The 17,020-nt window shown below is 38.8% G+C and overlaps 2 protein-coding genes across 2 annotated transcripts; one reads left to right on the forward strand and one right to left on the reverse strand.

Annotated features, from left to right (window-relative positions):
• Positions 1 to 106: 106 nt before the first annotated feature.
• Positions 107 to 1,364, reverse strand: MELLADRAFT_116220 (uncharacterized protein; the record flags this gene model as incomplete). The annotated part of the gene is made up of 2 exons (XM_007408994.1): positions 107 to 907; positions 1,001 to 1,364. The coding sequence occupies 2 exons, from the start codon at positions 1,323 to 1,325 to the stop codon at positions 639 to 641; spliced, it is 594 nt and encodes a 197-aa protein (XP_007409056.1).
• A 7,543-nt stretch (positions 1,365 to 8,907) lies between these two features.
• MELLADRAFT_62471 (uncharacterized protein) lies at positions 8,908 to 9,885 on the forward strand (the record flags this gene model as incomplete). Its single annotated transcript, XM_007408934.1, has 3 exons — positions 8,908 to 9,384; positions 9,450 to 9,562; positions 9,657 to 9,885. 3 exons carry the CDS (start codon positions 8,908 to 8,910, stop codon positions 9,883 to 9,885), a joined length of 819 nt encoding a protein of 272 aa, XP_007408996.1.
• Positions 9,886 to 17,020: the final 7,135 nt, after the last annotated feature.

Below are 17,020 nucleotides of genomic sequence, written 5' to 3' on the forward strand. Positions count from 1 at the left end.
CGCACTCCTTTCCTCAGGAGAAAGCCAAAAACCACTAAATAGGAGGTGAGGGATCTTGTCAACGTCCCTCGTACTCTTAGAGGCTACTATTCAGACAAGCCAATTTGCTGAATAAACTCTTCGCAGAGGCCAATCAATCAATTCAAGACATTTGGAGCTAATCGTTAAAACAAGAAAAAATATATAACTCTAAAAATACGTGTATAGTTATATAGAGTAGTATCACAGTCATCATCATCATCACATGAATATCGTCATCACATCATTAATATCGTCATCACATCGTTAGTATCGTCATCAAATCATCATCATCGTGAACATATCATCATCAAAACACCGAGGTGTCAAACAACAAATACATCAATAGCTCGTCGTACAGCAATACCGAGAGCAATTATTGGAAAAAGATATAAAGAGAAAATAGTGTATCTTCACGCGGTACATGTATAGTCCGTGGTCACAAGAGAGGAAAAAAAAGAGAACTTTCGAATCTGATCAAGAGTAGAGAAAAATATTCAAATGAAATTGTCCGTTGAAAGCGAAGTGAAAGGTTTTAGAAGATAATATCTTTTGAGAGAATATGGAAGAAGACTGCATGTGATCGAGATATCAATTCGCGTAACTTTCATTGATTTTGATCATTGCGTAAGTGTCTCGATTCGAGTTGAGCTTGGAGAATCGAGGTTCCATAAGATCGGTTCATTCTCGTCATTCTTCTCCTCCTCCTCATCCTCCTCATCTTCAACTTCCTTGTCTTCTTCTTCATCTGTCTTGTCTTCTTCTGAAATAATAGTTTCATAACTTCCATCTTTAAATTCTGTTTCATCAATTTTGATCGAATCTTCTGATGAATCATCTGAATATATGATCCATGATGGGCTAGGTGGGTTTCCTTGAAGAGTTATATCTAATTCGATACCAAGAAAACTTGATCAACTTCCTGTTTAATGGTTCTGATTATTTTACATTGTTTAAGAGTTTGTCTTTTGAAGATACTGACCATCTTTTCCAAATCTAACAGGCGACTTCATAGGAGGTATCAAAAGGACTGAAGGTGCCAATAAGACTCTATTTGGTTGTAATTGTTGATCAGGTTTACGCTTTCGTTCAAGTGGTTTTATAGTGGTATTAGGATCAGAAAGCGAGAAAAGAGATGTTGTTGGACTAGGAAGTTCGAAGAGTAACCCAAAAGGTTTCCTAATTTTATTCCTTTCATTCCTGATTTTGTTTAAATCAGAATTAAGAAATTCTTCATAAGCTGTGATTTGATCTCTATGAGTTTGACAGTGAGTTTGAATCGGAGTTGAATGGTTTAAGTTTGTCATCTCTGGTCGTTATAAAAGGCGTTTCTTTTAGGGATGAGTTTAATCAGAGTGATCGAGGAATAATGTTTGGGGAGTTAGTTTAGAGTGAATATCCGTTAGATTTGGTCACAAAACTCAGAGTAACATATATAAAGTGATCTACAGCTAATTGCGCTCCAGAGGGAGAATGAGACGTTCCAAAGTCGTGCGGTTTCGTTAGAGATGCTACAAGAATACAAAATTAAGACCCAAAAGGCCAGATGAGGGTAATAAGTTAATGGGGTTGTATGCAGCTTTTGAGGAAGATGGTCGTTGATTAAGATTGTACAGTTGATGGTTAATTTTGAGTTGGGATACAAATGATATGAGAAAGGGGTGAAGTTAATAAGTTTGCATGAGAAAGCTTGGTTTTAAGAAGAAAGGAAGTTCAAAATGGTGTGACGGAAGAGAAATCGTGAAGATGACTCAAAAAAACAAGCTAAAAAAGGCAATACGTACAAAATCTCAACAATCTCAAGTTCTAGTGCTGGAACACAGCCTGAAGGTCACTCAGAGAGCACAATTATTTGAAAAAGTTGAGCACTAAAGAAGAACTGTACTGCATTTACTCGTACACCTCAGTCTCAGATCTGACGAGCTGACACATCTGGTTCAAGGCCGTCATCTTCTCGCACGAGCGCTTCGAAGTAATGCCATTTGAATATGTACGATGACGCCATGATGGAACGAACAGGTTGAGGTTCCTGAACGAGCCGACAGAGATTCGATAGGATTTCCTCATATCAAGCGAGTTTTCAATTACACGAGGCCTCCGGCAGCTAGCGCTGCCAAGTAGGACCACGTGTTGCTGTCTCTTAAAAGACTGAGAATTGTCTGTCTGGATGCCGAGATGACACGGGTTCAGATGAAGCAACTTTACACGAGCCGCATCAACAGACTCGCATACACAACTTAATACTTGATACCCCAAGGCATTTGAAGTCATTGCAGAGGTCCATAGGTGATTTCCGATAGGAATCTGGTGTTGTGGATATATGGAGAAGCTGCTTAAAGATCCATCTCTACAGCGAGAGAGGTCACAGGGATGTGCTATCCAGCCCTGTCACTCATACAATCCTCACGCGAGAAAAGAGCTCGAAGAGCTCTTCGAGCTTTTTTGGTAACTAGGCGAAGCCGCGCCCCGGCCGGAGACTGGCGCGTGGTGACATTGCAACAAGAACCGGCGGTAAGAGAAAAGCGGAAATAAGAAATATGTAAACGTTTCTGGAGAGGAGGTTCTGTTATAACGGGATTTTAGGTTTATGCAATCAGTGCATTTAGAGAATACTTTGATTGAGCACTTACATGTACTTTAGAAACCCCAAGCAAATATGCGGTTGAGAATGCCAACGACACATGTCTAATGCATCATTTAGAGAAAGTGTCTGCCTGAGGCTCAGCAATCTAATAACATGTCCTGTCATGGAAGAAGTCACGGAAAAGCACAGGTTTATGACATTGTCCAAATGATGCAGGACAAAACAAACAAATGAAAAGCGCAAAACACATTGAAGCTCTCGTTGTTTTCCATGACCACAGGTCAAAAATCATGGGACCGGGGACCAAAAGCATTGGTCCTTATTGGAGTCTAGATTTAAGTTTTCTTATATGATAATGTTGTACGTGGAAAGCCCATAAGAATCGGAGGTACCAGGGGAAATCAAAAAGCACAAACTAAGTTATTGTTCGAGTAAAAAAAAGCTGGACTTTGAGATAACTCCTGCAAGGCCTCACAGATGCACTGAAGCATGAGGATTGTCACAACAACGGGTACACTACGGTGCAAACTTTAAGGGCAAATATGTGTTCAAAACACCCCCAGTAATCACATTTGAGAAACATGGGACTTTACCTACCAGTGACAAATCTGTTTTGTAATTGTGATGTGGATTTTGAATTTTTGTAAAATATATGTAGAGCTGATGTACTTGGGTCATAATTTGAAAACACAAATTCTCGAGGTATCTTGATACCTCATCAGAACATAAATTGACCACAACATAAACTGAATGTGCCCATTATGATTTCACCAGGTACTTCACATATAATTTTCATCTTGGACCGCTCAGTGATGTAGATTGTTCATGAGCTTCTGATACCAAAGCTCTGTCGCAAGCAAGCCCACGAGACCCGAGGTTCGACTTTTGGAAAACCAAGTCATGAAAACCTTCACTCAAATCAAGTCATTTCCCTTTTGACAACAAGTCTCAGATCACTTTTCACATTGTTCCGCTCTTTGACTTGTTTTTTTATTATCTCTTCTTTGTTTTACTTTCTTTTCTCTATACTACTATCATATCCATTCCCTCGTTTCCCTTCTTATCCAATTTCGTTCATCAGTCTCGGTGGCTGCTTGGATTTGATTCGGTTTTGATCAATGACCCCCGCCTTCCACCTTTGCGCGACCTCATATATCACTCTTCTTATTGATACGGACCTGAGTTAGGCCATACAACCAAAGACCAATCAGTTCCCAACTTGAAAGGCTTGGTGGGTATAGTACGACACATCTTTCTGTGCAACATGTACTAGATGAACTGAGTGTTTCTGCTTTTGCGTGACTTCAGGTAACTCAATTTCACCGCCGCGAAGATTGTCGGTCCGATGAACATCTGTCGACCTTGCATACCGATCGTGATATGATATTCTTGGTAAGTGAAGTATAGCTGCTTTATGCCTTCATCTCGCTTTGTATCTGTCTGTCCAGCCGTTATTCTAGAGTTGCTGACCCATTTTGATCTCTCCTGGTCATCACTAGTCCATGGTGATTTTTTCTGCTCATTGGATGTCCTTGTATGGAACCCAAAGGATTGACTGGATATCCTTTGCATCGAATTTTGTTGCTCTCAATCGGCCTCTCAGTTCATCCTCAAGTTTCTCAAAGTCCAACCCCCAAACAATAATATATTTCTCCCTGGCAAAAACTAGTGGCAAGAAGATGTACCGTACTGATAGATATTGACTGAATGGGGATTGGCTCATCATTTCCTTTTCTTTTGTTATATATCATTGGGATTTTCTTCTATGGCTACCTACAATTACTTCTTTACATTAAAAGTCTTTTTGTTGAACAAACATTGTTGTTTTTCTTATTTGTACGGTACATCCGGAACGTATCCAGCGTCTCATGTCACTGTGTTGCCCCAGTAAGCAAAGTATTGTGACCAAAAGGAAACCAAATGATGCCAACAGAGGAAATCAGAAATCAAAATCGAGATACCAATACCGATGCAATAAAATGACAATTAAAATTGAATCAAAATCAAACCGATCAAGATCTGGGTTGGATTCATGTTCCAGAATCCATGTTTGGACGATGTGTGTATTGCATTTCATAAATGTAACCAAGAAGATTATATCAGCGATATGTCGTAAGTATGTGTGACTTTTATTGTTGATACCTTCAGCATGCCTGCTGATTACATCACGATTATGTAGGATGAGTGTTGAACAAAGATCAGAATAACAAGTTCGCAACGCAACCACATATGTTTACATCATGTTTTTACTGGGCATGTCATCAACATATGAAAACAACATCATTGGAACAGGATGGTGAAATCACATAAAGATTACGAATCTTTTGAACCGCAGTGTATTAGATGAGGGTAGATCATAAGATTGATTGATAAATTGGTAAATTGAGTTGGTCTGACTGCATAAATGCTTACTTTTTTTTCTGAGACTCATCAAAAGGTGGATTTTGGGGCTTAGAATCAGGTTAGAATCACAAGACTGACATCAACTTCAAGCTCTCCAAAAATTCATCTCACCCTTCCCCGCCAGCTATGGACACTTTAGGTAGGGTGAGCTGCTAACTGCGCCAATTATCATTTTTGCATCATCAACCTGATTGTTGATATCATTCCAAATTTGGAAATTCCAATCATAGGGGTTGATGGTTGGACTATTGCAAGGATCTCCAAGATGCATACAGTTGCAAAACCTTCCAAAAGTTCTTGGTTTTAAAAAGCTCTAACCTTGTATTCACTCATACAACTAAATACTCACCCACTGCTCAGATGACTGCACACACAGTCCACCAAAACTACACATACATAGTATGTATATGTTTTAGGGCTTCAACAGGTTCATATGTTCTCAACACTCAACACAACATCCGTGGCTTTGTCCATCTTGAAAATCTGATTGACCACTATTACAATAAATTAGCAAAATTGAGATCCCAGCCCAACAGTGAAGAGATTACTGACTCAGATATAAATTGAGTGATTGATTATATAACTACAACTAGGTTGTAAATCACACTAGCAATTGATTGCACCTCTGATTGAACAAAATAATATGGTATTGATTTTTGCCACCATTTTCTTGTTATTTTGGGCAGAATCAATTCTTTGCCCATCTGTATTTTGAAAGCTTGGGCAGAGGGTTTGCAAAAGAAATTTTCTGCCCATACCAATAGGAGGTTTCCAGTTGGGATACTGTTGCGTAAAATATATACAAAACAGATAAGTTTTTAAATTTTAACAGTTTTTTTCTGCAAAAAACAGCATTTGAGACACCTAAAAAGGTGTCCCAAATTTCTTACGTGTATGGTAAATTTCACAGTTGTGGACAGGTTGTTGTACTTTAAAAATACCTTGAAAAACCTGACTCAAAACCCCTATTATAATTATTAGATTTCCTATCTTCTTGACTCTATTTTGCCAATCTTCACCACAACCTGAAAAGAGGGACATGATCATCACCAGGAAGCCTAGCAACACCTTACAAGATGCTGGTCCTGTGATCAGTCTTTTTTCAAAAGACAATTAGAAAATTGAAACCTGTCTGGTGAGTAAAAAGATGGGTTGGCTGCATTCCCTTCACTTCCCAGATAGACAGTATTGTATGCCCATTCTATACAAATAGATCAAATTCTTCTGAAAACAAGTCCTGAAGTGTAAGAACACCCACTATGGTGGGCGTGTTTTATTGCAAGTTTTGCAGTCCCGGCCACAAAATTTGATCATGTGTGTAACAACTAAATTGGTAAACACATAAAATTCATATGAGCTGCTTTACAATCTGATTTACCAACAATAAAAGTCAAGCAGATCCACAGTGGTATGATCTTGAAATGAATTATCTCATTCCTCATAATTTTCATCCAAAAATCAATCATCTCATCATCACAATGTGCAAAGACAAGTTGACGACCTTTTGAAGTCTTCAAATAGCAAGAGGAACAACAAGAATAAGACTAAGTGGTCTTGAATTCTTGTTTGATAAACCTTGCATACCACCTCCACTTCCTCACACTCATGTCTGAATTTATCAAGACTTATCAATACCACACTCAATGTGCTCAAAAATTATATGATGAATATCTCACCCCTAACACTAGGTATGAAGTCAAGCTCAAACAATTGTAGATGTACAATTGCATGATTGATTTCAACTCATGAAATCTTTAGAACAGGATATTTCAATCCAGATGAATTCTTACAGACTATCACAACAACAAACAACAATGAATGATTGATTAAGAACCAAATTGAGAACCTATTTAGATAAATTGAAATTTGGATTAGTTCAAAGTTGACTTTTGAGGATGAGTTTTGAAGTTTGAACCTTGAAGTTGAGGTGTTGAGGTTTGAACATTGAGATTTGAAGCCTTGAATTGTGGAGTTTGGGGATTGAGGTTTTGGAAAAGGCATTTGTTGACCAATTATCCTACAATAAATCAAGTTGTAGGCATGCGGAGATCTGAGCATGTGGGGTGCAAGATTTAATGCAGCAGTACGGACCACAGGTCTAAATCAAGTCCATAGTGGACCTGTGGGTATTTTAGTGTTACGGTAACACTAAATCACCAAGTTAGCGCAACCATAGTGGGTGCTCTAAGTTGATCCATTCTTGCACCAGCTTTGGAAACCACTCTGGCACAGGAGAATACATACTATGTGTTTGTTTTCAAGCTGAGGGATCTATGATATATCTTGATTATGTAGGAAAGCAGCCACTATAGGTCTTGCACAATAGGGCAGTTCAAGAAGAGAAACACAAGCCATGTGGTTGCCAAGTCGTGATCAGTCTTTTTAAGGTTGCTCAATCCTTCAAAATCCTGATTGCAAAGTGGTGAATGCTCTAATTTTATGTTTTACGGCTTTGTAAAGTCAGGAACACTGTCCTAACAGGTTTTTTCAGCTTCTTTTTTGTTTCTGTTTCTTTCCTTTTGTAGCAATTATTTGTTGATGAAAAGGAAAACCTGGAGAGAAAAAAAATAAGAGAAGAAAAGGTTCTTTTTTGACCAAAAATTGTTAGAATCCAGGAACAAAAAATACCAAGAATGGAGGTACATTTTTTTGGCTCAATTGTCCCTGTCTTTTGAAAATTCAGGGACATGATTTAAAAATTTTAAGGGAGATTACAAGATTGCAAAACCGTGAACCATCTCTAAAGGTGGTTCACGACCTTAAAATTTTACTTAAAATTTACAGAGCCCAAACAAAATGTAAAATATAAAAAAGCACTGTAAAAGCCCTTCTTGAAACACCTGTCTTGTCCAACACCCTTGAAACAAATGACAATAATGGAAGGGGATCTTTGTACATATGAGATGTTCACCTGAAATCATCTCAAACTAAGTTGGTTAATCTGATGCTTCTCACCTTGGTAGGGGGTTCTATCAGAATCCATTGGACTAACTGACCAAACAGTAGATGGACTGTTTGGCTTCAAATACAACACTATACTATCTCTTACTCTACACGTCTCAAGTCTATCTCAAGCTTGTCATCTATTTATTTATTTTAAAGAATGATTGCTATGACATTGCACACTATGGGGTCTCAAGTCAAGAAATTTACGGTATTTTACAGTCCAACAAGTCGTCCAATAGGGAGTTTCAAGTTGGATCTTTTTGCGTATTTTTACACTACAACAACTTGCCTGTTGTTGTAAAATATGCGTAAATTTTTTACAGCGGGACACCTTTTTAGGTGTCCTGAATTATAAATATGTTGTTTTACAAAGATTTTTTTTACAAACAACTTGTCCAAATTTATAAAAATTACACAAAAGAAAATCAAACTTGAAACCCCCTAATGTTGCCAAATATACTGTAAATTTAAAAAAATCAGGACACCTTTTTAGGTGTCCTGAATGCTGTTGACCGTATATTAGGGGGGCTCAAGTCAAAAAATTTTACTACTTTTATCGTAAAAAACTTTTCCCAAATTTTTATGAGCAGTAAATTTACGCAAATTTGCGTAAATTTGCTGCTCAGAAGGAGATCCGAGAGAAATTTTTACGGTCCGTTTTTATGAATTGGGAAAAGTTTTTACAGCACGGTACTGTAAAAAACTTTCCCCAATTTTTTAAAAAAAGGCCGCAAATATTTTGACTTGAGCCCCCCTATTTGCAGAAAAAAAAACACCGTAAAATTCAAAAAACTTGTCCGTTTTTTGAAAAGTTTCACAAAAAATTTCTGACTTGAGCCCCTACTGTGTATATAAAAAGTTTGTGAGTTGAACAACCAAGGATATGTGAAACTAGACAATAAAAATCACTGATCTGTGAGAACAGGAAAAGTATCCTTGCCCATTGATTCTCAGCGATGAATCACCGGATTGCTTACAGCCCCGATCCGGTCTTGGCTTCCTTAAAGCCCGGACGGTTGGAAATCGGACGCGTGCGCATATTTGCGCCTCGGTACCCAGCAGCATCGCGTCATTCGATAACCATCAACGCGCTTCATCAACTCTCGGTCGCCCTTGACCATCGCTTCATACGAACTAATCATCGAAACAAATATCTGGACGGCACTTACACTAGAGTAATATCGAAACTTGCCATCCGACATATCCAAATCCAAAAAATGAGCGAAGCAGCGAAGGCGAATGAAAAAGACGGTAAAAAGGGAAACATGTCAACACGTTCAGTCGCGATCCAAACAGCCTTCAATCGAGCTATTTTAAATGTATTACGATCCATTACATCTCAATCGATTTCTGAGGCTTTCCCTTATGCAAATCCGGAGGTTGTTAACACACTTGTAGAACAAACTAAAACTGTCTTTACTCATTATGCTACCGTGAGTTTCTTAATTTGGATAGACCTCGGGCTTGGGATTAATGAGCTTGAATGAATTTAATGTAGGATCGATGGGAAAGTCTTGGAGAGGAGAGGTCAATCTTAGAATTATGTGATTTGTTTGACCGACTTGAGGCTTCTGCACGCAAAGATTTGGAAGCTGGACTTGCTCCTCATCGGTAAATTCTGTTCTCATTTCAGATAGATTTCCTGAATATCTATAATTGATATAACCACTAATATCATTCGAGTGCTTTCTTTTCGATATCCTAGCCTGACACGCGACCCTCAACTATCAATTCCACCTCTTATACTACAGCTGATCAACCCTCTGTTATCACACTATGCTAGCGTTATTGAAGACCAAAAGCGCAGAAATAGAACACTTCATGATCATATTCTTAAACAGGCAAATGAAGCAGATCGACTAGAGAAGGAAATTTGTGAAAAGATGGATGGTGTCAGAGCATCAATTGAGAAATTGGAAAAAGCCATTGACTGAATGATAAATTGAATCACGAACAAGATCAGTCTTTCTTAGTTTCTTGACTTATTTTTTTGTTGTGTTCAGTAATCTGAAAATGTGTATCATATATTACTAAATTCAGTTGGTGTTTGTAAGTAGGCTTTCAGTGTATACTTCTTGGTCAAGTTTATGAAATCCTCAAGTCAAGTCAATTTGATCTCTTTGCTCAAGGTTGACAACTCTTCAAATCTGTAAAGTCAACAAGATCCTAAATCTCTCCTCACAGGGCATTGCAAGAGCGACTTATGGTTCACGTCGCAATCTCTGCATGAGATAAGCAGGAGTTTCGGCACTTTCTGCTTTACCACTGCTTTCAAGAGCTCTACCTCATCAAGTCTCATGCCCAGTTCTAAACATCTTTGTCAGGTTGTTCCACATGTACTGCTGTCTTTCTTAGCACAGTTTTGGTATGCCTAACTCGTTCAGACTTTGTCGGTCAAACCCTGTAAATCACCTGCAAGAGCTTGTGATCCAATACAGATCCTCTGAAAGGTGCTGGACTGGGCAAAATGAGAAAATGGGGTGCGATGGAAATCCAGTTCTATTGGGTTCCATGGGTCTTTGCAGCGAAAGAAAAACTTGCACATCGTCGCATCTATGGCACATTCAAGATGATTGAATTTGAGAAAGTACGTAAAGGAAATATGTTCAACTATGACCAACTTGATCTTTGGGAGTGACAAACAGTAACTTCATAAAACAAGATTCCACATACAAGATATCTCAAAGAGAGAGGATTGCAAGAGAAGGAGAAAAAAAACAGACCGGAGATGAATAAAAGATTTGATTTGATCGGACTACAATCCACAAGATTGAATTGGACGATACCCGTACAAGAAGATTATCACAGCTGTTTCAACAAAGATTGATCTTTTTTAAAAATCTCGCCAATGTGCAAAACCCGGGTTTTGTCCTGTTTTGTCCCTCACCCGATTTTGTCTCTCCGCTAATTGGAAGAATACAGAAAAGAATAAACCTGTAAATCAAATTTTGTCTCTGGTTTTACCTGCTGCGGAGACAACTTTCTCCAAAAAAATTTGTCAACCTTTCTTGAAACGGCTTTATATTCTAGATAGTGAGACATGAAGAGAACAGGGGAACAGAAGTGATTGGCAGTTGTGTAAAGGGTTGTAGGGCAGCATTTGAGTGGGAAATTGAACACGTTGAGTTTGCATTAGGGCTCGGTAAGGACTGGTAATCAAATTTTGGTGATGAGAAACGACTTACAATCTGATTGTGAATGTAATGCTTGACACTGTGATGGGAGGGCAGGGGAGGGCCCACTAGCACTTACGCCCACGCTTCATGGCACCTACACAAGGTTTCTTAGTTGGGGGAGCTAGGGTAGCAGCTTGGACAGCGTAGGCCAACATGGCAGCCATGAAAATTGTGGTGAACAGCTTCATGACAAAAACTAACCAAGCATGCAAAGCCAGAAGAGATTGATTTGAGTATTGGGCAAAAGGAAAAGATTCATAGAGTTTGGTATTTTGTAGGGAGGTAGAAAGGTTGAGAGCTAAGACTAAGCATGCTTACATTTTTGTGTTGGTTTGGAATGATTAAAGTTAGAAGCGCTGGAGATGGTCAAGGAATGCGTTGAGGGGGACAACTTGTGTGCAACACAAGCACTCTTTATGTGTCTTTTGTTCCCCAGTGAAGTTGAAAATGATGCAGCATTTGAAATGTTCTTCCGTCCTTCCGCTTTTTAAGTTTACTTACTTCCGCTCCGTGAGACGACATGCAAGGACCCTGAAAACTGAAACTCAGCAAGAAAAAGAAAACCTCAACTTATTAAAGACCTTGACCAAGCTGTTTGATATCAATGGCTGCGACCAATTTGACTGAACTATCCTCTGTCCTTCCGTGACTTTGGGTTAGGGTTATGAGAGAATCACAAATTATGCTGGCATTAGAGCATCCGCACTCATGCGGTAAATTGGGTGTGGTAAGGTTAAATTTAACGCAACTGCGGGGTCTTTTCCACACCGGTGAAAAATTAGCCCCGCGGTAGTTAATCTTTGATCATTTTGCGTTAGCAAATCGGTAAATTTACCAATTGGCTGACACATGCGTTATCAGACAGCACAACTCGTCCACAGCAACTTTGACCACAAAAACGACTCATTCCAACCTCCAACACCAAATTCAACCTTCAACACCGTCTTATCACCTCTCACACTGGATGAAGTCTTAACCTTGCAGTCACATGAACCAAACCAAAAACGCTTGATGCCGATCAACGATTTTCCCATCTTTGATATTGTGTGATTTTCAAATCAAAATCGGTCAATTGAATATCTTCAACTACACTTCAAACCAATCACATGAAGGTAGAGAATATCAGGATTCATAGAACTATATAGACATATGTATATAAGAAAACCAAAATCTGAAGATCAATTAGTTGAGGACTTGGAATCAAGAGTTACAAGTCAAAAATCAAAAAAAGTTTTGATACATTTAGATCAGTCATTTTTCTTTCCTCATTTTGAATCTTTAAAATTTCTACAAGATCATAGTATTCAGTAAAGCCGTTGTTGTTTAACTAGAATTCATGTACTGAGTAGCTGAACAAAGTCATGTTGACTTTGTCCTTTGAAATCAAGATCTATTGGTCAAATAGATGAACAGGATGATATTTGTGAGGGTAGGGTATTCTTTTGGAGTACTCTAAGCTCACTAATGGGAGGTAAGATGGGTCTTTTTATTTAAAGAGTTGTATTTCAAATAGTAGTTTGTAAATACAATAAGAATAAAAGAATAAAAAGAAGTAAGGAAAAGGGACTAACAGTCTGTTTGGATAAATCCAGACAGACTTCAGCTAGTTGACTCCTTAGAAGGAGGTTTGAAATATAATAATGGAAAGCTGGATCCAAGGCCCTCCCTTAATCTCTAAGGTAACAGATTAAGAGTGATATGTAGGTCACTAGCCTGGTTATTTATAGTCACCAACTGGTAGTTATTCAGAAGGTCACTAACCTGTGAGTTGTTGTAGGTCACTAACCTGCAGTTGTTCAAAAGGTCACTAACCTGTGAGTTGATAAAGGTTACTAACCTGCAGTTGTTCAAAAGGTGACTAACCTGGAGTTCTTTGAGAGGTTACTAACATGAAAGGTTCTACTTGGGGAAAGTAGAGGATCCAAGGAATGAAGAAGGAAATTACTTTATCTTTTAGGCAGGAATCTGCTTTAAGGTGATGAAGTGAATCACTAGTCTTATATTTATAAGACTTTTGATTATGTACTTCAAAGGAACTTTAAAGGGTTCTTTAAAAGATATGTGTAATAAAATGCTTGAGGGAAAATCCTTGAAGGCTGAGAGAGGAGGGGTTTATATATCCTCCTCTCCAAACCTAATTGTAGTGATATTTGATTGTATCATCACTGTGGTTTAGGGTTTAATAATTACTATTAATTATTATTATTATTAATATAACATAATTACATATACATGTTATGTATTTTATGTAGTATAAGCATTTTAACTCTTGACACTGAGTTATGAGGTGTAATTGGTATTTTATTACATGTTACATATGTTTTTAAGTGTATATACATATGTAATTGATGTTTGTATATGTTTTATTATATGTTACATGTGTGTTATAAGCTGTATGTACATGTAATAAGGTTTATAAGTAAAAGTCCAATATTATAAGTTAGTTTTGGGTACATGTATATGTACCCAGGGCTGACAATATTGGATCTTCATGTGTAGATGGAGAATTTGAAAGTATCTTAGTGCAAAGAAGAGAACAGTGCCTCTATCATATGAAAACTGGCAATGAAAGCAGGTGATTTGTACTCAAAAAATTAAAACTTTACCTTACTGCATGACTGGTGTGGAACACATGCATTATCTGTAAAGCTGCAAAAGTTGCAGCACTGCTAATGCAAACAAGTGTGGATTTTTGATGAATTAAGTAATCTTTTACTTAATTCTGAGTTAGTTACCACACATGATCAAGTTAACAACCGCAAACAAGTGCGGATGCTCTCACGCGAAAAGGAGGGGCTCTTGACATCATGTGCCACGGTGCATGTGTGTTTAATCTAATTTAACCCAAGTCCAATCATGCAAAAGCCTGCAAAAGCTCATGGTAAGCCGAAGCCGAGGCACAAGGGACTTGCACATTAAACAACATCTCTTGCGTGACCAATAGCCCCCAAAATTGAAATTTGAGATACATTTGGATACAATCCCATTCCCAGCATATAGCAAAGTTTAAAGAGCACATCATAAGATTTTTATTTTATGCTCTACAGAAATAAATGCCAGATCATCTCATTCAATATCACTTTGCTTAAACTTATCAAAGTCCCACGCTTGCGCCTACGAGCGAGGCATCGAGCAAGGGACTTATGCCAAACTCGTACGAAGTCATTGCTCAGGGTTGAGGCCTTTTGCAGGAGAGCACCTTCAAACCCCTCTGCATCCTTTCCCTTCAAGCAATGGTTCTCTGGACCAAAGAGAAAACTTGTTTGCTGTTCTTTTCCACATCTTGTACATGTTTTTTTTTCGAGGAAGTTGCTCCCCTCCTTCCTTTAAATTGTCTCAAAGTTTCTAAATCACTTGAAGCTGTAACATGTAAAAGTATAGTGTAAACTTCTGCAAGTGCTTAAGTCACTTTTGTTTTTTCCAATTTTCAAAGTAAGTGACTTTCAGTCAAGCGACTTCATAAATAACCAATTGTGAGTCGACAACCCGACTGAAAAATGATAACGACTTTTTGGAAATTGTTCTATAGGAACAAATTCCACATCAGGAATGAATCTATCACACAAAGTCAACAAAAACCACCATAGTTTCAAGTACAGACTTGTAAAGTGTACATAATGGCTAAAAGAACACATGCTTTTCAAAGACATTCATGCAGGGATAGACAAGGAGTGAGGTGTCAAAGGGTGTGCTACTCCTCCTTTTTCATTCATCCTCAAGCACCTGTCTTTGAGCTTGTAGAAGAGGTGAGTTAATGGCCGCTAGTTTTGTCATGTTTTTTTCCACTGCAGTCTACCTACATACAACTCACACATGTTACATCTACATGCAAATTTTTAGAAACTTTGAGACAATTTAAAGGAAGGAGGGGAGCAACTTCCTTGGGAAAAAAAGCATGTACAAGATGTGGAAAAGAACAGCAAACAAGTTTTCTCTTTGGTCCAGAGAACCATTGCTTGAAGGGAAAGGCGGCAGAGGGGTTTGAAGGTGCTCTCCTGCAAAAGGCCTCAACCCTGAGCAATGACTTTGTACGAGTTTGGCATAAGTCCCTCACTCGACGCCTCGCAAGTAGGCACGAGCGTGGGACTTTGATAAGTTTACACTTTGCTCTTATCTCTGAGACTGGCCGCTATGAGTTCTGCATCTTGTACATCTATTAAAAAAAAGAGAATCAAAATTTGACATCTCACAAGAATCCAGTTGGGAAATGAGTAACAAGTTTCTTCAAAGACATTACAGGGCACACAAACTTTTCCCGTTTAAGACATGATTTTGACTTTGTGATTGGTGATGATCATCCAAATCTCCATGTAGATTGTGAGTGACATGCAAAAGGATGTCACTTGCTATCCTATCTAATACCATGATCAAAAAACTCCGCAATACCTGACCTTGTGTCATGTTACTAGTTACGTGAACAGGTTTGGTCAAATTCATCTCAATTACCTATATTCATTGATATATATTCATCTTGCCGTCTTCCATTGTTCCACATGCCCGACAATCCTTTATTATTCCATCCCAACAGACTACCGGTCCGGTCACACACTTTTGTCAACTCAACTCTTATGGTGGCTTGGTGGCATCTTTATCAGGCTGAAGAACTTCAAGGGTTTCTTCAATTGTTGCATGACATAGAACAACTGGGAGGCAAACCCCTGCCAGACTTATCAAACCGATGTGTCAACGTCCACACATGGCACGGTCATGTCAGCAAACTCACCAGTAGATTCTATCCCCACAAAATCCTGGAGATTCATCACCAGGGTTGTTTCCCAATGGTGATTGTCATCCCGAATTGTGCCAGAGAGGAGGGGAAGACTGCTCTTGCCATTTATATGGCACATTTGTCAACCCCTTCTCAATACCTTGACTTGTCTCAAGTCTTTGGCTGGGAAACTTCCACTATCAGTCGGATCTGTTGGTTGGTCCAAGCCTGGATCTACAAAAACTGGGGTGGCTTGTTGAAATGGAATGCCCAACAATATACGCCAGATGTCAGCCCTGGGTACATATGTATGTACCCAAAGATTAACTTGTAACATAGATAACCGCCTTTAGACAACTAATTACATGTACATAAACCTTACAAAACATATGTAACTTGTAATAAATCATATATACATTAGGGCTGTGACCCGACCCTGTGAGTTCAGGGCCGGCCCCGGGGCCACATAGAGCCCTGAGCGAACCCGATGGCCTCTGAGAACTGCTCAGGGCCGACCAGGGCCAGTAAGAGAGTAGCGTGAAGGCATTTTTTGGGCGAAAAAAGGGTCGGCAACCCGGCCGGGTCGGGTGCCCGAGCTGCCCAAAGCGCCCACGGGGCCGTATTTAACCGTTATGGAAGTGCATATGGATGCCCCGGGGCACGTACCATCAGCTTCGTGAAAGTTGTCTGGCAGAGTCGGCCGGCCGGGGACGGGTCTGGGTCACAGCCCTAATATACATCCTAATTACATATACATATATATTTAAAATAACATGTAACATGTAATGAAATATCAATTACACCTCATAACTCAGTGTCAAGAGTTAAACAAAGCTTATATTACATATTACACATAACATGTATATGTAATTAAGCATTATCAGTAATAATCCTAAATAATAATGATAATCAAACCCTAAACCAAAGTAGGGATGTAAACAAATCTCACCACAGTTAGGTTTGGAGAGGAGAGTATATAAACCCCTCCTCTCTCAGCCTTGAGAGATTTCCCCCCAAGCTTTTGTTACACACCACTTTTAAAAACAACTAAAGTTCTACTGAAGTAAATGTCGAGAGTCTTATAATTATAAGACTAGTGATATCTTCACTACTTTAATCTGTTCCCTGATTAAAAGCAAGTAATATTCTTCATCCTTTCTCAGGATCCTCTACTTTCCCTAGGTA

The sequence above is a fragment of the Melampsora larici-populina genome, assembly GCF_000204055.1.
Source record: "Melampsora larici-populina 98AG31 unplaced genomic scaffold MELLAscaffold_14, whole genome shotgun sequence".
Taxonomy (NCBI): domain Eukaryota; kingdom Fungi; phylum Basidiomycota; class Pucciniomycetes; order Pucciniales; family Melampsoraceae; genus Melampsora; species Melampsora laricis-populina.